General features: G+C 46.4%; 1 protein-coding gene and 1 long non-coding RNA gene across 7 annotated transcripts; one reads left to right on the forward strand and one right to left on the reverse strand.

Moving 5' to 3' along the window:
* Window positions 1-916: 916 nt before the first annotated feature.
* On the reverse strand, window positions 917-8,752 carry LOC310687070. 3 transcript variants are annotated; one of them, XR_014516182.1, is made up of 3 exons: window positions 8,446-8,752; window positions 1,452-1,551; window positions 917-1,024 (listed from the first exon to the last, which is right to left on the reverse strand). It is a non-coding gene; the product is annotated as an uncharacterized lncRNA (long non-coding RNA). The 3 variants fall into 3 exon arrangements; XR_014516183.1 differs by lacking the exon at window positions 8,446-8,752 and adding an exon at window positions 7,806-8,149; XR_014516184.1 differs by lacking the exon at window positions 8,446-8,752 and adding an exon at window positions 2,591-2,980.
* A 1,337-nt stretch (window positions 8,753-10,089) lies between these two features.
* Window positions 10,090-20,988, forward strand: LOC310687002 (C-type lectin LmsL-like). 4 transcript variants are annotated; one of them, XM_083461612.1, is made up of 6 exons: window positions 15,185-15,404; window positions 17,540-17,622; window positions 18,085-18,219; window positions 19,139-19,230; window positions 20,002-20,113; window positions 20,550-20,988. In XM_083461612.1, exons 1-6 carry the CDS (start codon window positions 15,209-15,211, stop codon window positions 20,652-20,654), a joined length of 723 nt encoding a protein of 240 aa, XP_083317738.1. In that variant the 5' UTR covers window positions 15,185-15,208; the 3' UTR covers window positions 20,655-20,988. The 4 variants fall into 4 exon arrangements, 3 of the variants coding, with proteins under 3 accessions (XP_083317738.1, XP_083317739.1, XP_083317740.1); XM_083461613.1 differs by having other exon boundaries at window positions 15,185-15,401; XM_083461614.1 differs by lacking the exon at window positions 19,139-19,230 and having other exon boundaries at window positions 15,190-15,404.
* The last annotated feature ends 239 nt before the right edge of the window (window positions 20,989-21,227 follow it).

Genomic DNA, 21,227 nt, shown 5'->3' on the forward strand with positions numbered 1-21,227 from the left:
GATAGGCAAGTCCTAGGCTCTGTGGTTTAACCCACAGCACCACCCGTATCCAGTTGTGTAATATTAGATGTGGACAATGGGACAATTGGGAGCTGAACGTGAGCTCCTAATTAATCCTTTGCAGGCAGGAATGGGGACAGCAAGCACTCCTTGAACTGGTTGCATTACAGATTCCCCCCCCCCCCCATAGATTTCTCTTACAGATTTGAATGTGCATCTCCTCTTTACCACTGATCGGTGCTAAGAGCAAGCCCCATTGGGAACGTCCTACTGCCGCCAAGGAGGGGGGCTTGCTCTCATCTAATTAGTGCTGGACCAAAGCCCCTTTGGAGACACCCTTTCAAAAACAAGCAGCTGGTTTGCTCTGAGACCACAGCTTCAAGGGCGCTGGCTGCAAGTCCCACTTTGTCTTTTTGCAGGTGTGGTTTGGATTCAAGCCAAACCCGCAAACAGACTTTTCTTCTCTGCAGATGGTTTGCTTTCAGCAACTCACTTCCACGTCTTCATGTACTTGGTGGGGGAGGTTGGATCCAGCCCAACTATCAGAACTGGTTTCCCAGGGCATTGACACAAGAGTGCATTGGTTCATTACAGAGTAAAAGGGACCAGTTCCATATCCCAACCAGCTTACAATCTGAAAAAAGGTACAAAAGACAGAGGGGGAAGCGAGTGAGGAGAAGTAAATAAAGTAAATAAAGTATTTGACTCTTGTTTCAGGGGCATGTGTTTAAATTCACAACGGGATGAAGCATCTATTAGGGAAGGGGAGACTGCTGTCCTCCTGACGTTGGTGGACTCCCACTTTCATCATGGCCAATTGTCTAGGATGGTGCTAGTGGTGCTCAAGCAACATCTGAAAGGCCACAAAGGTTCTTCATCCTGGGCTCCCTGGGAAGGGGGGTCTTGCTACTTGCAGTATTCAGTCAGAGAGAGTGAAGAGGTTACTTGGGCTCAGACTTTGGCTCATGTTCACAAATGTAACCATATTTTTTATTGCAATGCCGAGCTCTAAATAGCATAAAAGCTGGAAAGAAAAAGAGAAACCAGCTCAGGGAGAGTCAACAGCAGACACCAGGGGCTCCATGGCATGTGGCTGCCAGTGGGACCCCACACCCCAAAACACATACATGCACACCCACCCCATTGTTGCCACAAAGAATTTCCTCATTCAGAAGAGGCCCAACCACCCAGCCAACACTATGGTGGACGCTATGGTCTTTGCAGTCAATATGAGTTGTCTTGGGAAGGCTAGATACATGCTAGGCAGTTGAGAAATATTTCAATCAAGCAGATGAAAGGGCACCAAAGGAAGTCCTTCTCTCATGACTTCTTGGCCTAAGAGCAGGCAAGAAGCACATCTCATACCTACAGTAGAAATTAAGGGAATACTGGCACCTCCCTGCATCAAGTATGGAAGCTCCAAAGCACCAGTTCTGAGAACTAACCCTTACCATCCACGCGAAACAAGGAGGCACATCTCCTGAGACCAGGATGTTCAGCCCATGGTTTGAATGCAGCTGGAGAGCTATCTGTCCACTCCCAATTTCCATCCTGTAGGGATAAGAGAGGTGGGATGCTCTTTAGAAAGAACAGATCACAAGGAGAAACTTCCAAGGACACAACACGCTCCTTGATGATTCCACCCAAACAGGAAATGTAAAGAGAAGGATGGAGATTTTTTTCCATATGTGGTGGACATGTGAAAAAATGAAACAATTTTGGGAATTGATTTACAACGAACTGAAAAAGATGTTCAAATATACCTTCCCAAAAAAGCCAGAAGCCTTTTTGCTAGGCTTGATGGGAGAGGAAATAGAAAAGGTAGATCAAAGACTATTTATGTACGCTACAACTGCCACCAGAACTTTGTTAGCCTAAATGGAAAGTACAAGAATTACCAACAGTGGAGGAGTAGCAGACGAAGATGGTGGATTATGTGGAACTAGCAAAACTGACCTGCAGGATTCGTAATCAGGAGGAAACAAAGTTCCAAAGAGATTGGAGTACAGTGGTACCTCAGGATGTGAACGGGATCCATTCCGGAGCCCCGTTCACATCCTGAACAGAACGTAAGACACGACTGTGCATCTGTGTGTGCGCGGGTCGCATTTTGCCACATTTTGCACGTGATGTCATTTTGACCGTCTGGGCATGCGCGAGCAGCGAAACCTGGAAGTAAAGTGCTCCGTTACTTCCGGGTCGCTGCGGAGCGCAACCCGAAAATACTTATCCTGAAGCATATCCCAAGGTACGACTGTAAATTTGTGGACTAGATAAGTAATAACTGTAGAAATCCGAAGACGTTAGCAGGATTGAAATAAATCTTATGACGTGGATTGGATATTATTAAGGAATTGTGGGAAAGGGATTAAAGTAAGAAAACCTACTGAAGGGAGGGAGGGAAATCAGTGCTCCATAGGGCGTTGAGAAAGAAAGTGGGTATATGATTTTGGAACATTTTTGTATTTTGTTTGTTTATGTGAAATGAAAAACTAATAAAAAGCATATTAAAAAAGAAAGAAAGATGATTCCACCCAAACAAACCACAGACAAGATTATTTGAGTTGCAGAACATCAGCTAGGGTCCCACCATGACTCTTTTGTGGTCAAGTATATTGAATGCCGAAGAATTGATGCTTTTGAATTATGGTGCTCCTGGAGGAGACTCTTGAGAGTCCCATGGACTGCAAGAAGATCAAACCTCTCCATTCTTAAGGAAATCAGTCCTGAGTGCTCACTGGAAGGACAGATCGTGAAGCTGAGGCTCCAAGACTTTGGCCACCTCATGAGAAGAGAAGACTCCCTGGAAAAGACCCTGATGTTGGGAAAGATGGAGGGCACAAGGAGAAGGGGACGACAGAGGACGAGATGGTGGGACAGTGTTCTCGAAGCTACCAACATGAGTTTGACCAAAGTGTGGGAGGCAGTGGAAGACAGGAGGGCCTGGCGTGCTCTGGTCCAGGGGGTCATGAAGAGTCAGACACAACTAAACGACTAAATAACAACATGTTGAATGCTGAGAACGCTCTCCTCGTATGTCCTTTACACTCTCCACCACCAGCCAGAGGAAACTCATTTCCATCTCTGGGCATACTAAGTCATGCAGGATTCCCCTTCGGATCTTCCTTCTCAACTTGGGATGGTTGGATAGTTGGAATGGAGGAGGAAGCAGGGAAGGTGGTGATGATGGGGAAACCAGGCACAGTTCAGCTCCCCATCTAGGAGATCTTTGAGTGCCCAGAAGAATAGCATCCAAACAGGGGTACCCATTTGCATTCAAAAACTAAAACAAGAATGAGCAACGGAAGTGACTGTATTCTCAGGTGTTCCTCTGTTGACTTTCAATTTTCACATAATGTTCACATGCTATTTTGGAAATGTGTCTTTGGCGGGTAGGAATTGTTGCCCTTAACATCTCAAAGACATCAACCGGGGAAGTTTCATAGAACAGCCTCCCCACTGAATTCTTTTATTATCGGAAATGATATATAATGAAATGAAAAAGGTATTTAAGTATACCTTTCTTAAGAAGCCAGAGGCCTTTCTCCTGGGCATTGTCGGCCAATTGGTGTCAAAGAAAGACAGAACATTCTTTATGTATGCCACAACAGCAGCAAGAATACTCATTGCAAAGTATTGGAAGACACAAGAATTACCCACACTGGAAGAATGGCAGATGAAGGTGATTGACTATATGGGATTGGCAGAAATGACTGGCAGAATCCAAGACCAGGGAAAAGAGACGGTGGAAGAAGATTGGAAGAAATTCAAGAATTATCTTAAGAAACATTGCAAAATTAATGAGTGCTAGAATGATGTGGTTTTTGAAATTAAGTGAAGTACAGCTGTAAAGATTAAGTTAAAAGAAAAGAAAGGTTGACAATTGGATAAAATTAAGGGTGAGGATTTGCTGAACATAATATCTGAAATGGGAATGCAGAAAGGGGAGGTATGAGGAGGTCGGGGAAGTAAGTTTTAAGAAAATAAGGTTTTGAAATTATACTTGTTTTTCTCTTTGTTTTTGTTTGTTTGTATTATTGTGTCTGATAAAAACTGTAAAACTTCAATAAATATTTTATATATAAAAAAAGAATTCTTTTATTATCAGCTCTGACAGTGCAGACGGAGGGGGAGGAGAAAGCCTTGGGGACTCACAAAATCTAGGTCAGAGAATCCGATCCAGACATGTTCGTGTTTTGACTGTTTAATGATTTTAGCCAAGAAATGCAGTTCTTCCACATCAATGATAGAGGCAAGGTGACCATTGGTGCCAAACTTTGTGCAGAGGTCCTAAGAAGAAAAGAAAAGGAAAAGAATGAGTTTTATGCAGCTGGACTTCCTATGAAATCTCTTAAAAGTCTGGCTCAAGATTGAATATTGTACTAGCAATACAGTGGTACCTTGGTTTTTCAACAGCTTCGTTCATGAACAACTTGGAATTTTGTTATGTACTGAGTTGAATAGGATCCAAAAGGCAGCAGTCTGATTGGTCCTAGAACAATAGGATTCAGAATGCAGCAGTCTGATTGGTCCTAGAACAATAGGATTCAGAATGCAGCAGTCTGATTGGTCCACAGGAGCCACTCAATCCAGCTCCAGGTGGAAGTGAATCCACAACCTGATTCGCCTACAGGTGAATCCCGAAATTAGCCAATCACGTGGGGCCCATTGTGTAAATAATGTCTATAAAGCAGACATTCTGGGGGAACTTCCATTTCCTCCTTACCACTATGAGCTGAATAAAGAGCATGAAATCCACTCTCGACTCCAAGTATATTTCAAATTTGAATGCTGCAAACCTGGAAGTAGGGGTTCCGGTTTGTGAACTTTGCCTCAGAAGCCAAACATGCTCCGTTTTGAGTCCCGAGCTTCCGATTTTACTGTTGCGCTGCTCATTTGTGTGTTCCCCTGTGACGTTACCATATATGAGAGAGTGCTGGAGGGGAAACAGTTAAATAGGTTGCACAGACAGGACCCAGGGGGCTGGAGTCAGTAGGTCTATAAAACTAGTTCTGAGAGGAGTTCTGGGAGGACTTCGTTGGGAGTTGTGGGTGGGTAGTTGGTTGGTTTGAGTGGGTTGGTTGGTTGGGAAAGGCGGTTGGTAACAGAGAGACAGTTAGGGCAGTTGGTCCTTGAGTGTGGGGTGGTAGCAGAGATAGAGAGAGGAACATAAGACTAAGAAAGTAAAGAGGAAGACCGTTTGGAATGCTGTACAAGTTTTGTTTTATGTCTGAAATAAAATACACTCTTCTTTATTAATTGAAAAGCTGACTGAGACTGAAGTGATTTTACCAGGGAGGACCTGGTTGGTGGCAGCGGATTAGTGGTGTACGGGTCAATAGTCCGTGAGACAACCGGGGGCTCCGTACGAACGCCACAAAATTGGTGGCAGCGGCAGGATACGAGAAGTCTCCGAGCCTGTGAGGGGAAGCAATACACCTGGAGAGGGGCAGGGTAAGATCGGTGAAGAGATTACCTGGCCTGAGGGTGTGACTGAGGATAAACCCCAGATTGCCGTGTGGCCGAGATAACAATAAGAGCAAGAGATCTCAAAAGACTGTTCTGGCGGAGGCTTAGGCTCAGGGTCAGAGGAAGTAAGCTTGAAAGGTTAGAGGGGAAGAAACCTAAAGCTATACTTTGAGGACCAGGGTCTTGGAAAGCCAAGCCGGGAGGAACAGTGTTGAGAGTGAAAGTCTCTTATTTAATTAGTGCAAAATACTGACTCAACCAAGAAGACCAAGCACCCCATGAGAGAAAACCCACATGAAAGCTCGGGAGAAGAGAATGGGAATCCCCAGGGGGAAGAAACCAGAATAGAAGAGATGACTAAAACCCCACCTGAAGTAGAAGTTCCACAGTTTTCAGAGGATTTTGAAATGTGGAAGTTAGTTCAAGAATATAACTTGAAATTAGAGCTTGATAAAAATAGAACTGAGCAAGAAAAATTTAGGCTGGAGCAGGAATTAGAAAAAGAAAAATTGAGGACTGAGCAGGAAAGGGAACAGCAGCAGTTTCAGTTAGAGATGAGACGGTTGGAATTAGCGATTTTAGAAAATCGTAATAATAGTAATAACACCGATGGGCAGAATCAAATGAAGATAGATTTAAAACGCTTTCCTGAGTTTAGAGATAAGGATAGTCCAGAAGCATTTCTAGTATCCTTCGAGAGGGCCTGTCATGATTTTCAAGTGAGAGAGGAAGATAAAATGATGATCTTGAGGGCTAGAATAAGCGGTCCTCTAGCTGAATTATACGCTCAAATGACTGAGGAACAATCCCGAAATTTTGAGGTGTACAAGCAGTTAGTATATACATGCTTTGGGATTACCTCAGAGCAGTTGAGGAAAAAATTTAGAAGTGTGACAAAGGTGAGGGAGGAAACCTATGCGCAGATGGGGACAAAGATAAAAACTTACCTCACAAGATGGTTAGAGCAACAGAATCCAGACACGGTACCTAAGATTAGAGAAGTGATGGCGTTGGAGCAATTTTACGACACAATAAATGGCCAATTGAAGTACCTAATAATAATAATAATAATAATAATAATAATAATAATAACAATAACAATAAATTTATTTATATCCCGCCCTCCCCAGCCGAAGCCGGGCTCAGAGCGGCTAACATCAAATGTATAATACATTAACATAAAACCAGACAATCAATTAAAATACATCCTCAAATCAGATCAGGATCAGAATAAAATCCAATCAGATGGCAACCCGCAGATTAGGGTTGGGGACCTTAAATGCTCACCAGGCCCAACGGTTTGTGCTGAACTTATATGGGCCTGTGAGAAAAAATTGGGAGGCCACTTTCATGCAAGTTCTTATGAAAGGGGGGATGGAGTCAGACTGAACCCCGACCAAAGGCCTGGCAGAACAGCTCTGTCTTGCAGGCCCTGCGGGACTTGACATCTTTCCCTGGTCTCTTGTGACAGAGCGTTCCACCAGATTGGAGCCACAGCCGAAAAAGCCCTGGCTCTAGTTGAGGCCAGCCTAACCTCCCTGTGGCCTGGGACCTTCAGGATGTTTTTGTTTGAAGACCGTAAGTTCCTCTGTGGGACGTACCAGGAGAGGCGGTCCCGTAGATACGAGGGTCCTAGGCCGTATAGGGCTTTAAAGGTTAAAACCAGCACCTTGAACCTGATCCTGTACTCCACCGGGAGCCAGTGCAGCTGGTATAGCACCGGGTGAATGTGATCTCACAGCGAAGACCTCGTAAGGAGTCTCGCTGCGGCATTCTGCACCCGCTGGAGTTTCTGGGTCAGTCTCAAGGGCAGCCCCACGTAGAGCGAGTTACAATAATCCAGTCTGGAGGTGACCGTCGCAAGGATCACAGTGGCTAGGTCAGGGCGAGAGAGGTAAGGAGCCAACTGCTTAGCTTGGCGGAGATGGAAAAATGCCGCCTTTGTTATAGCTGCAATCTGCGCCTCCATAGAAAGGGAGGTATCGAAGATTACACCCAAACTCTTAACGGACGGTGCTGGCACTAATTGCACCCCCGCAAGAGATGGGAGTTGCCCCCTCGATCCCATATCGTCCCGACTCAGCCAAAGGACCTCTGTCTTCGAAGGATTTAACTTCAACCGGCTCCCACGTAACCATCCAGCCACAGCTTCCAAGCATCTGGTCAGTGTGTCTGGGGCCGATAAAAGAAAGGAACCCCAAGACAATAGAGGAAGCAGCGGGTGTAGCCGATAAAATAAATGAAATCAGAGACCATGGATTTGATGGGCCAAAATTTGGTGGGAGATATTGGGAAACAAACAAAAATAAATTTCAGCAAACCAAAGGGAAGTTTACCTCAGAAACCGATAAGAGAAGCAGCCCCTCATCAGAAAGCCCACATGAGAAGGCACACACCCATACAGAGTTTTCTGAGGGAAAAGTCAATAAAACAAGTTATGCAGGACCCAAAGACATTTCATACTGAAGATGTGGGAAATTAGGTCGTAAAAGTTTTGATTGTAAGCCAGGAAAAGAAACATCTAGTTATAGCACCACACAGAAACAGACATATTGTATGCAGCCTGTGGAGCAGGGCCAGACTAGTCAGGTTGTCAAGGAAACGGCCATGCCAACTAGGCCCGAGCCTGCTGAGGTAGTAGAGGCCGAAGTCGTGCATTGTTATGCGATTCAACAAGATAATCTCTGGAGAGTATATCTGGATAGGCGGGAAAAGATATCTCGGGTTAAAGGACACAGGATCGCAAGTCACCATAGTCCACCCGGAAATAATCAGGGATGAGGCCATAATTCCAGGGAAAGTAATGAAATTAAAAGGAATTTCGAAACAGGCAGAGATCCTAAAGGTGGTGGAAATAGATGTCGGGTTCAAAAACTGGGCAGGGAAGAGGCAGGTAGCCCTTTCGGAAGAAATTCCCACCCCTGTGCTCATTGGTTGGGGCATTTTAGAACATGTGCAGAGTGCTTTCATTGTTACCAGAGCAAAAGGGAGCCCACAGTCACCTAATCCTGAGGGGGTGGATACAGTAGCAGAGGAAGACAGTGTTGAAGGACAGCAAGGGGGTGATCAGTGTGAGGAAGGAAAAGACACCTTTTTATTTCCTTTGACTAAAAGTCAAACCCCAAGTTTTGCCAAAAAGCAAAAAGAAGATACTGAGTTACAAAGGTACTTTGAGGCAGCCGAGTCGGAGAGGCCATTAACTCCTGAGTGCCCAGAACGGTTTTGTTTGATCAAGGGCCTTTTATATTGAGAAGTCCTTGACCCACCATGCGGGGTGTGTGTGTGTGTGTGTGTGTGTGTGTGTGTGTGTGTGTGACGAAGTGAGAAGACGGTAATCCCACATGAATACCAAGGCAAAATCCTGCAGCATGCTCACAACAGTGTATTTGGAGCGCATATGGGTATTACACATACAAAACAGAGAGTGGCTCAAAGTTTTTATTGACCAGGAATGGGGAAACAAATAAAACAATACTGTCAAGCCTGTGACATATGTCAGAGACGAGGCACCAGGCAAGACAAAACAAAAGCCAAAATGAATGAAGTAAATTATGTGATCCAGCAAGAAGAGGAAGGGCGAAAAGTGGTGCATGTAAATATGATCAAACAGTATTTTAGAACAGAAAAAATGGACACTGTATGCCTTATGAGAGGATCCATGTGCTGGGGGAACAAGAGAGAGTCCCAGAGTAGATTAACAGACATAAAATTGGCTCCGGCTTTAACCCTTAAACAGCCAGAGGAAGCAAAACAGATCTTGCTGGAATATGAATCCTTGCTCAGTAATATTTGTTACGGTAAAATCTGGGTGCGAGGCTGCTCTGCCACCCAGCTCGTCGGACTAAGTCCGCGGGTCCCTGCGGAGGAAAATGAGCTCAGCCGGAGACAGGAGCAAACTGCAGAAGATCCAAGTTTATTGCGCAACAGGTTCAAGGTGAGATTGAACAGCGAGGAAGGGGTGACATGAACTTTTGAAATTTCCCTCCATGTCCCAGAATACAGTGCAAAACACATCCCAGTTACATCATGAATACATTAAGAAGAGGTTTGGGTTACACAGATTACATCATGAATACATTAAGAAGAGGTTGGGTTACACAGATTACATCATGAATACATTAAGAAGAGGTTGGGTCACACAGGATTAACATATGGAGGAGGGAGGGAGGAATATGCAGAGCTGGAGATATGCGCAGATAAGCACATCCTGAGTACCTGATGAGAAGTCAATGGTCCATGTATGCATAGTCTGCCACCTGGCATTGCCCGGAGGAAAGGCTTGGCAGAGTGATTTGACAGGATTAGGGTCTTGACACCTTGCTTGAGGGATTATGGAGGACAGGGGAGGTGTCATGGAGTCCTAGAGAAATTGAGCAAATTGGCACGTTGATTTTCTATGAATTTTATAGATTTTAGTCCCTTTTGACATTGACAATTGGAAATAAATGGATATATTGTAGCGAAGAAGGAGGTGAAGAAGACATGCCCCCCCCTTCCGTATCATATTCCAGGAGTGGCCAAAGGTGTGGAACATCGGATCGACACAGGGGAAGCCAAACCCATTGTTGTTAACCCCTACCATGTAACAGGAGGATGCTTCAAACACCAGAAACGGGACCAGAAGGAGACCTACAACCAATCACCTACATCAGCAAGAAGTTACTGCCTAGAGAAAAGCACCTCTCGACGGTTGAGAAAGAATCATTGGACATTGTGGCGGATGCCTTATCACGAAAACCAGAGAGTGAAGGATGAACAAAGACAATCAACCATTTGCTTGTTTATGTATGTATGTATGTATATATGTGTGTATATATATATATATATATATAAAACAAAACCACATACAAAACTGTTTGATCAGGAGTGTAACTTTAAGAAGTTAACCCTCCTGAATCGAAACTTCTTAAGGGGGGAGGTATTTGACTTTACCATATATGAGAGAGTGCTGGAGGGGAAATAGTTAAATAGGTTGCACAGACAGGACCCAGGGGGGTGGAGTCAGTGGGTCTATAAAACTGGTTCCGGGAGGAGTTCTGGCAGTTAGTTCGTTGGGAGTTGTGGGTGGGTAGTTGGTTGGTTTGAGTGGGTTGGCTGGTTGGGAAAGACAGTTGGTAATAGAGAGACAGTTAGGGCAGTTGGTCCTTGAGTGTGGGGTGGTAGCAGAGATAGAGAGAGGAACATAAGACTAAGAAAGTAAAGAGGAACACTGTTTGGAATGCTGTAATAGTTTTGTTTTAAATCTGAAATAAGAGACACTCTTCTCAGTGGCGTAGCGTGGGGGGTGCAGGGGGGGCCGGCCGCACCGGGTGCAACATCTGGGGGTTAGGGTTAGGGGGCGCAAATCCATGGGTTAGGGGGTGCAAATTACTTGCCTTGCCCCGGGTGCTGACAACCCACGCTACGCCACTGACTCTTTTTATGAACTGAAAAGCTGACTGAGACTGAAGTGATTTTACCAGGGAGGACCTGGTTGGTGGCAGCGGATTAGTGGTGTATAGGTCAATAGTCCGTGAGACGACCGGGGGCTCCGTACGAACGCCACAGTCACTCCTGGCGCCATTCCCGGCTCTGTGCATCAGCGCAGTCAGAATAATTGCAACCTGGTTGGATGCGCCATCCCGTCTCTTAATTGGGGCTGACAAGGCCATCTTTTACTGAGAAGGGGAGAAGGCTTTGTTTATTTCAGCTACTTTGTGTTATACAGCAAAAGCTAATGCATTTTAGGTTTGCATCCTCAAAGAAAGAAATACAGCTCAAGCTAATGTATTTTAGTTACTGAATCCTCAAAGAAAGAATTTGGGAAGTCTTGGGGCCTACTTGGGCCTAGTTGGGGTGAATACACAGGCCTGGGGTGACTACACAGGCCTAGGTGGGGTAACCTGTCCCTTCAATATCAACAAAGGTAAGTTTGATCAAGAGTTAGACAAGGTGCCGGACACAGTTTGAATGAGTTTTCTGTTTGTGGCTTCTGTAGTAGATCTTGTACATAGCTCTCTCAATTTAGAATGTAGAATGGTTTGGTAGCGTTTTGTGTGCTGCTTATGTGCTGCTTACTTTATACTGGTCTACTACGAGAATTGGCAGCATAGGTTCATGTCAGGGAACTGCCATCAGAGGCACGGGAGAAGGAGAGGGTCTCTGATTCTGCAGGGGAAGGTCCAAGCGCTAGAGGGAGACTCAGCCAGGAAGAAGGGGAAGAGAATGAGTGCAACACCAGGGATCCAGGAGAGCAACGGGACAGGGAGGTGCAGGGGCTCCAGGACTCTTCGTTGGAAGTTAGCGAGGAGAGCCCAAGCACCCCGCTGCCCACGCCCACCCTGCGCAGGAGACTCCCGCGCAGTGAGAGGCGGAAACGATTGGGCGTCAAACAACTCTTATGTTGGCAACGCTTTAAGAAACGCCCACAGACAGATTCTACGAGTGACTAAGGGCAGCCACGCTGAGATGGGCTGTGCAGTCCGGAGGGTTTAACCAGGCAATCTAATGCTCAAACGGAGCAGGATTACGCACGAGTAACTCCCAACCCATTATAGTTCATTTCATCAGTAAATGAATCTACCTTTGGCTTTCTAAGGCTGCCAAAAGGTGTTCCTTCCCTCAAGAAGGCAGCAACCACCTCAGAGATGAAAAGATACAGTACCCGTCTCTGGGGAGTAGACGCCAGTTTCGCCAACTATTTCTCTGTTTAAGACAAGGGAGAGCTGACATATCAGAACAAGGCTGGTGCAAAGGAGTCTGAGCCTGGGGTCAGAGGAAGCAAAAGAGGCGGAGAGCCATCCCAGATGAGGAGAAAAGAAGAAGGTGGAATGAGTCCTGTTGGTTCTGCCCACCCATTTTGAAAAATGTGGTCATTGCTGCTTCTCTCCACTGCTCCTCTTATTTTGAATAATTTGCTCCAGCTAATGAAGCCCCCACCCCTTTCCCTCACCCTGAGTGAGTGGTCCGTCTTCAGAGTGAGGCAATCTGGTTGAGATGGCCCAGGAGAGTTTATGTTCCACTAGATATCGCTAGGAGTTGGAAAACATTTGGATTAAGGAAAGAGGGAGAGCAGAGGAGGAACGGCGGCCCTGGCTGGTCTCTTGTCCTTCCTGTCTCCCTCACTGTGAGAACAGGACAGGGGGTCCTCTCCCCTAACATGAAGGCTGAACATTCCTCCCTCTTCCAACCTTCTAGGGCAGCTAGACATTCTCCTTTTAACCTTATTTAAAGTTTAGTGGCACCTTCCTTCATGCTATCCTCCTTCCTTGCTATCCTCTTCTGCCACAAATGCACAAGTGCATAAGACTGGTGCAAACTTTCCCACATGAAGTCACCATCAGCTAATGTTCTTGCAACTCAGTTGGCATCATCAAGAGGAATCCATTCTCCATCAACAGAGAAGACAGGACATGAAACATCACATTCCTTTGCCTAATCAGAGTACAGATTGAAATCCTGCCCACCAGTTGATGCAGTTTGTGGGCTGCTATGAGCACATCCTGATATACTCAGGAGGAGTTTAGTTTCAGAAGAACTTCCCCCTGTCTTCTGCAGCAGAGGTACAGAATGTTCACACCCCCAACAGTGCACTTCAAAGGCCACATCTTGCTTTTCAAGGTATATGTTATTCATATTTAGCAGATGCAGCGCTGGGGTGCAAATATCCTCCCAGTGCCCCCAAATTACCATGGATAGTGTTGGGGTGCTCGTAGCTGTGCACTGCCAGCCATCAGGGGGGCGCAACTCTCCTCCATGCTGCTGAGGGAGAACAATCCCTGCAGAGGCTTGAGAGTGAAGTTGCGCCCCTCCATCTTAAACCTCTTGTTCTGGGAAAGGACCCCACTCACCTTCCTCAGGGTGAGGCAAAGGGACCAGAGACCAGCCACTGCTGCCCTTCCCTCTCTGCTCTTCCTACTTCAATTTTTTTTGTAGCTCCTAAGTTATCTCAGAGATGATTTTCTAAGAGAATGTCTGGCCACCATGGAGACGTGGTGGTGGAGGTGGAACAGACCTTCTCTTGGGCCATTCCAGAATGCCTCACTCTGAAGAAGGACACCCTTTACATTCCTCAGAGTGAGGCAGAGACGGGAGCAATTCATTCAAAGTGTTAGGATCGTCCTACTCGCAGTAGCACAGCATTTTGGCTAATCTACTTTATTTACATATAATACACTCGGAGCATTCTGCCTTAGCTCCTTCCTCTTTCTCATCAGACAGCAAAGAGAGAAAGAAAAAAGGACAATAGTCCCACTTCACGGAACACAGGAACACAAAACATCCTCTCTCTGTCACTTCCCACACTGAGGAATGAAAACATACACCGTCATGTGGTAGACAGCAATCCCATGACTGCAAACACAGAGCAGGAATCCCAACACAAAAGTAGGAAGAGCATCAGAAAGGAGCAGCAATCACCCCATTTGGCTAATGGGAAAAGGGCACATGGGATGAGATACCACAATTCTCTTCTCCTTAGCTCCTTAGCACCAGTGTGGTTAAGAGCGGTAGTCTCGTAATCTGGGGAACCGGGTTCGCGTCTCCGCTCCTCCACAGGCAGCTGCTGGGTGACCTTGGGCTAGTCACACTTCTTTGAAGTCTTTCAGCCCCACTCACCTCACAGAGTGTTTGTTGTGGGGGAGGAAGGGAAAGGAGAATGTGAGCCGCTTTGAGACTCCTTTGGGTAGTGATAAAGCGGGATATCAAATCCAAACTCTTCTCTTCTTCTCCTTCTCTCATTCTTCCCTTACTTTAAATGTTTTAAAGCTTGTAAAATTGTATGAAAAGTAGCAGGAGAAGAACAGCCTTCACCTCATCTTGTCCAATATGTGGGCTGATGCAGCAGGACTCTTCCCAAGTTCCTGCATTGTCCTCCTCTAGGGTGATTCTCCTAGCTAATTTCCACTTGATAGCAGTTGGATATTGGGCCGTCAATGGCAGCTCTCAGATGAAATAGATCTCTGTGTACTTTTGTGCTCAGATGTAAAAGATCTCAGTGTGAGTTTGGCTTCCCTTGTGCTGCCAAGTGTCTACCACCACATTCTCTCACCCACCTTTTAGGCTATAAATGCCCCATAACCACCCATTTTCTAGCCTGAAGTCTTTCAACACCCATTTGCTGGAATAAGGAACAAGAATCAACTCAGAGAGAGACAAACTGATAAACCAGGTGAGTTATCTTCCCCCTTTTGATCTCTTTGACTCTCCATCAGGGCAAGTAGAGCATGTGGAGACACTTGCCTCATGTGGGGCTCTGGTGGCATCAAAGACTTCTTTGGATGGTGTCAGGAATGAGCCAGCTCCCAGTGAAGGTTTGCTGCCAACTGCAGAAAGCAGCCAGGAACAGAGAGGTTTAGATGTTAGCCAGGCAGGAGAGAGCCAGCAGCTGCAGACTTTGGCTCTTCCTGAACTTGATGGCTGAAAGCAGGCTAGAACACAGCCAAAGCTCGCAGGAAGCACAAACAGGTGCAAACAGACTAAGAGATAGCCTCTCAGAACAGGAAGAGGTTGGAGCTGATCCACTAAGTCTGAAGAGTTGGCAAATGGGAGGGCTGCAAGATAGGAAGCAAAAGACGAGGCACAAGGGTTGTAAGTTCAATATCTTCTGTTGACACCGGAAGGAGTCTTCAGAAGGGTCATCTTGATGCCAGAGGCTTTGGTAGAGCCGTCCGGAGCGATCTCTTTGTATTTGCAACAAATCCTCCTTTTTAATTATCTACGCTTACTGTGCTATCAAGCTGGGAACTTGGACTCCTGACAGATGGTATTTAAAAAAGCAGCAGTGATGCACCACCTTCTTTTAGCCAAGATTGGAAAGCTGTTTTCTTTCAGCTTTTCTTCTTTCTCTCACCAAGGACAGATGCAGCCCATATCCTCCAGCTGGCCCAGCCTCTTCATCACCAGCCTTGTTCTGTTCTGTGAGCTCTCGGTGGGCTCCGAGGAGAACCCATCAGGTGGTAATGTATCTTTGCATCTCACGAGTGGTAGATGTGATCTGTATGCACCTCATTCTCCAGACTTCACTACTGCACATAGCTGTCAACTTTTCCCTTTTCTTGCGAGGAATCCTATTCGGAATAAGGGAATTTCCCTTTAAAAAAGGGAAACGTTGACAGCTATGCTACTGCAATGTGCTGCATTGCTACTGCAATGTGCTGTATGCTACTGCAATGTGCTTCCTAACCCGCTTGCAGCCATCAGCTTAAATAGCACTTGTATGTTGTACTGGACGTACCGGCTTCCAGTACTTGTGCTGGCTGAGATTAACATTTTGGTTTTGACCTTTGAGGCCCCTGAATGAGTCAGTCCTATGCTATATCTATTGAACTTCTCATGCTTTTACCATCTTGCCTGTACACCGATTTCCCGATTAGAAGCTGTCTTGGTGTGTCCACCACCTTGACCTGTCCGGTGAGTGACCATATGAGAAAAGGCAATTTCTGTCGTGGCTCTGCATTTTTGAAGCTCCCGGTACAGCTGCAGCAGACAGCCATGCCTTTCAGAAGGCCTCAGAGAAGCACTTGTTTCAAATAGCCTTCCCCGAGTCATTTTTGCCCCATTTTTTGGAATAGCTTTCTTTATTGTTCATTTGCTTGCCCTGGCCAGGAAAACGGCATATACCGTATTTTTCTGTGTATAAAACGCCCCTGGATATAAGATGCCCCCTATTTTGGGGGACTCAAAATTAAGAAAATGGGGGGAGATTGCCAAGAGTTGTTAAGCTTTTTTGGGGGCGGATTGCCAAAAGTCACTCACTCGATGCACTGACACTTACAATCGCACGCATTGCCAAAGCCACCAACAGACTGCCCAATCTCTGACGACAGACTCCAATCACATGCCCAATTGCCGCAAAGGCAGACAATCGCCAACAGCACTTGCCACAATCAACAATCACCCAATAATCTCCTCCTCGGGGCTGCAACCAATCACCCGTCACACCTCAGCACTACCCATGTATAGGTAAAGGTAAAGGGACCCCTGACCATTGGGTCCAGTCGTGGACGACTCTGGAGCTGCGGCGCTCATCTCGCTTTATTGGCTGAGGGAGCCGGCGTACAGCTTCTGGGTCATGTGGCCAGCATGACTAAGCCGCTTCTGGCAAACCAGAGCAGTGCACGGAAATGCTGTTTACCTTCCCGCCAGAGCGGTACCTATTGATCTACTTGCACTTTGACGTGCTTTCGAACTGCTAGGTTGGCAGGAACCCATGCATAAGACGAGACCAAATTTCAAACGTACCGTATTTTTCGCTCTATAGGACACACTTTTTCCCTCCTAAAAAGCAAGGGAAAATGTGTGTGCGTCCTATGGAGCGAATGCAGGGGGGAGGCAGGCGGGAAAAGCCCCCAAGAGCCACACACAAGCTCCGTGCGCTCTTGCGGGCTTTTCCCCAGGAGGGAGAAGGGACTGAGTGGCCGCATCAATCCCTTCTCCCACCTCATAGAAAAGCCCACAGGAGCCACACACCCTTTAAAGAGTGCACAGCTTCTGTGGGCTTTTGCGAGAGGTGAGGGAATCCCCCCACCTCCCAGAAAAGCCAGGAGAAGCCGTGCAGCCCTTTTAAAGAGCGTGCGGCTTCTGCCGGTTTTGCGGGAGGTGGGGGAATTTCCCCACCTCCTAGAAAAGCCAACAGAAGCCGTGCAGCCCCTTTAAAGAGCGCACGGCTTCTGCGCGAGGGGCGGGGGAATTCCCCCACCTCCCGCAAAAGCAGGAAGAAGGTCTGGGAGAAGCACACAGACTGCCTGCAGCCTGTCCGCTGCTCCCAGAGCTGGTGGGGGGGGGATCATATTTTTTTCCTTGATTTCCCCCTCTGAAAACTAGGTGCACCCTATGGAGCGAAAAATACGGTAATTTTTTAGTAAAAAAAAAACCCCTAGTCTTATACATGGAATAATACGGCGATTTTTAAAACAACAACAAGAAGAAGAACAACAAAAATAAAGTGAGTGATATGGGTTGTGACTCTTCCCCACATTCTTTCAACAGGAGGTGGGGGCGGTGATCGCCCTGAGCAGATTTTATTATGCTCATTTCATGTGCAGCTATTGTCATGTTGAATGCTAATGCCCTCCCTTTCCTTTACCTCCAGGTTGTCTCCTGGACTGGCAGGGATGGGGTGATGGCTGCTATAAAGTCTTTGACGACCCACCACTTTCATGGGACGAGGCAGAAGTGAGAAGGGCATCTGGGTGCTTTTTTTGGGGGGGGGTGAACCTAGAATAAATTTGGTGCGATTAGCACGTTGAGGAGACCCTCCTTATTTCACTTGTCCTGAAATAACACACAAACCAAAACACAGCTATCTTTTGAAAGTTGCAAAGTGGCTCTCCCAGAAAATAATATGGGGCAAGCGTGCATATTTGGGGGGAAATGGGTATAATGCAGATATTGCTGACAATAACATCGAAAGGTGCAGTGTGAAGATGAAGAAACAAAGATATAAATGGGCAGGTTATCCCATCTATCTTCTGCAGTGGCCAAACAAAACCTGCATTTCCAGGCTGTCAGACGTTGGACCTTGATTTCAATGTATTGAAATCAATATTCAAGCCAATATTCAACCCAAGCCTGACTTTCAGGACATTTCTAAGGCACACCTAGTTGCATTAAACTCATATTTTTGTTACCTCTCAGGAAGCCTGCCATAAATATGATCCCAATGACCACCTCGCATCTCTGCGTGATGCAGAAGACCTGCGCTTGTTAGCTCTCCACCTTTCAGCTTCACAAGTGCAACACGTTTGGATCGGACTATCTGACCAAGATAAGGTGAGCATCCAAGCCTTTCTTCTCCTTCTCTCCTTGCCCTGTCAGAGCTAATAGTGAATGAATTCTGTGGGAAGGGTATTCCATGAAGCTTCCACAGCTGATGCCCTTGAGATGTTCTGGGCTACACCTGCCCTAACCACCTTTTAAAACCAACATGTGAAAATACTGTGAAAGCTAAAACTGTAGCCTTATTAGACTTTACTGACTGGTGGTGTCTGCGTTGCTCCCGGGAGGGAGAAAGGAAGTCAAATGACACTGAGGTTGATTCAGAGAAAGAGTTTATTCTGCTCTCCGGATAGCAGAAGGCACTTGCGTGATTAGTTCACAGCAAGTCCAAAGGAAAAGAAATTTCATGGAGTATATATATCCTCCAGGCACCCTCTCCCCCCTTCCTCAGGAATCCAGCCACGTCAGCTTATACACGCAGGTTGACATCACAGATGTTCCTGCTCCGGTACTCTTAACCATAAAAGGGTGTTCCTCTTTCTGTACTCTTGATCATATAAGGGTATACCTGTTCCGGCACTCTTATCTTGGGGTAAGAAGGTCACCAACTCTCCTGGCGCTGTTCCCGGACTAGGTCTGTGCGTCAGAGTATGGTCAGGATGTAAGATAAGACCCAGACGTGCCATCCCTGCTCCACTGGAACAGCCAAGGCCATCCATTGCCGTCACAGACTGATAAAGGAGAGCACTTTGTTTATACAGCTGGCTTACTGTTATGCATTTGCTCAACAGCTCAAGTTAATGCATTTTAGAAATGCTCCCTTGGAGAAGGAAAAATGCGGATTTTGGGGCCCGTTCCAGACTGACTACACAGTCAGGTTTTTAGATTTGGGAAGCCCATTCCTTCAAAACTAATGGGTGTGGGAATGTAACCCACTGGAAGCAGCCAAGTACAACATTCCTTGTTTTCCTAGAGTGGACATGCAAGGGAATGTTTGGTCCAGCCTGTCGAAACTTCCTGTTCCTCCTGGCCTGGAGCATCCTTCCTTTTGCATGTGACTAGTGGGTAGGCGTGACCTTTCCAGACCTGGTAAACGGCCAGAGCATGCCTCCACTCTATCTCTTTCCCATCTTCCTTTCATCCTGCAAACTTCCTGGACTGAACTGCTGGCTGCCCCAGGTCATCTCCCTTACAGGCTAATCCCGTTAGTATAAATTTGTAACTTTAAGCCTTAAGCCTGCCTTCAGGGATCACACTATGCTCTGCCTGATCATGAGCAAACTTTCTTTTTGTTGCTTATGAATAAGACTGTGGTGCCTTTACTCTTTTAGGAGGGATTCAAGGGGTCTTACCAGGAAAATATTACCCTAATTAAAACACATTTCAGTCTGCACAAGCCAGATTGAATTGCGTATTGTCTTAAGAAACTCACACGAGTTTGCAACTAGTTTTCTGCTGTGTAAAGGGGAATGCACTCTGCTAAGTAAAGGAACTTGCTAGCACAAGTCATGAAGGATATTAATAATAAATATATCCTCTTCTGCCACCCTGAACATTCCCACAATGGGAAGATCAGCCACTCTTTCTCATTTTAGTTTCACACAGTTTTAAAGAACTCAAATATTTCCTGGGGGGGGGAGCAGAATTGTGCTTGTCTTCCCCACCCTAACTCTCCTTGCTCCCTCCTCCACACCCCAAAGAGTCATTGTGGGCTCCTGGTTGATGTCCTGCTAGTCAAGGAAGATTTTCTATGGTTCCTTTGGGTGGAATGATCACGTAGCATGTTGTGTGTATTGGTGGGTCTGTTTGTGACCTGTTCTTTCTGCATCCCTACAGGATGGAAAATGGGAGTGGTCAGATGGATCTGAAGCCTCCTTTATGCCTTGGGGTGAGGGGGAACCTGACGATTCTGGCGTCAAGTTTTGTGTCTTCTTGTCTCATCAAGATGGTAAGGAGTCAGCTTTCAGGACCTGGTCTTTGTGTTCGGGGAGTTAGAAGTACGAAAGTAAGTACCTAGAAGTACGAAAGCAAGTAGATAAATAGGTACCACTCTGGCGGGAAGGTAAATGGCGTTTCTGTGCGTTGCTCTGGTTCGCCAGAAGCGGCTTAGTCATGCTGGCCACATGACCCAGAAGCTGTACGCCGGCTCCCTCGGCCAGTAAAGCGAGATGAGCGCCGCAACCCCAGAGTCAGTCACGACTGGACCTAATGGTCAGGGGTCCCTTTACCTTTACCTAAGGAGGACGTGCTGCTCAAAATACCTTGCTGTGATCCGAGTGTTTTGCCAAAAAGAACTGAACTGCCACCTGTTTGTTTTCCTTGGGCTGGATGTGCTCAGGACAAGTATTGACTCTGACTAAGCTTGTCTCTCTTTCTCTTTCCAGGTTTTCAGAAATTTAGAACTGACCGTTGCCCATACGTTGTGTCCTACGTTTGTGAGCATAAGCCAGAGTGTTGGGGTCCGTGACCTCATCCCTGCCCCTGGATGACTCCATCAAACCCAAGAGGCTTCCATCCCACTTAGTTGCTGAGGTCCCCCAGCCCTGCCTTTCCAGCTGTACCTATTTTGTGCCCCACTAGATCATGGTCCACTTACTGCTCTCACAATGGCCAACTAGATGGTTCCCATGGGAATCCTGGAAGTAGGACTGAGTGCAAGAGCACCTTCCCCTGTGAGCCAAGGATGAACGATCTCTGTAGACCTTCAGGTGGAACAAAGCTGTGTCTTCCCAGACCATTGCCCTGCTGGTGCCATTTGTGCCCTTTGGGGTTCCTTATAAGTCAGCAGGGGACGCAGGTGCTGCTGTGGGTTGAACCACACAGCCTAGGCTTGCTGTTGAAATGGAACACTCAGGATGAAACGGTGAAATCAGCTATGATTAAATGGGCACAAGATGTTGGACATAACATAATGATAGCTGACTGGGAACGGTTATGGACCACAGGTATGAAATTTACAGCATGTAATGCCCTAAGAGAAAATTTAATGAAAATGATTTATAGGTGGTACATGACACCAGTTAAGCTTGAAAAAATCTTATCATTTGCCCGATAATAAATGT

The sequence above is a fragment of the Podarcis liolepis genome, assembly GCF_965112155.1.
Source record: "Podarcis liolepis genome assembly, chromosome: 10".
NCBI classification, from domain to species: domain Eukaryota; kingdom Metazoa; phylum Chordata; class Lepidosauria; order Squamata; family Lacertidae; genus Podarcis; species Podarcis liolepis.

Excerpts from the sequence above, each read along its gene's own strand:
- LOC310687002 (XM_083461612.1), top strand. The coding sequence starts at position 15,209 with ATGGTATTTAAAAAAGCAGCAGTGATGCACCACCTTCTTTTAGCCAAG. Across the intron at positions 15,405-17,539 it reads CGAGGAGAACCCATCAGGTG|GTTGTCTCCTGGACTGGCAG; the intron begins GTAATGTATCTT and ends CTTTACCTCCAG. Across the intron at positions 17,623-18,084 it reads TTTCATGGGACGAGGCAGAA|GAAGCCTGCCATAAATATGA; the intron begins GTGAGAAGGGCA and ends GTTACCTCTCAG.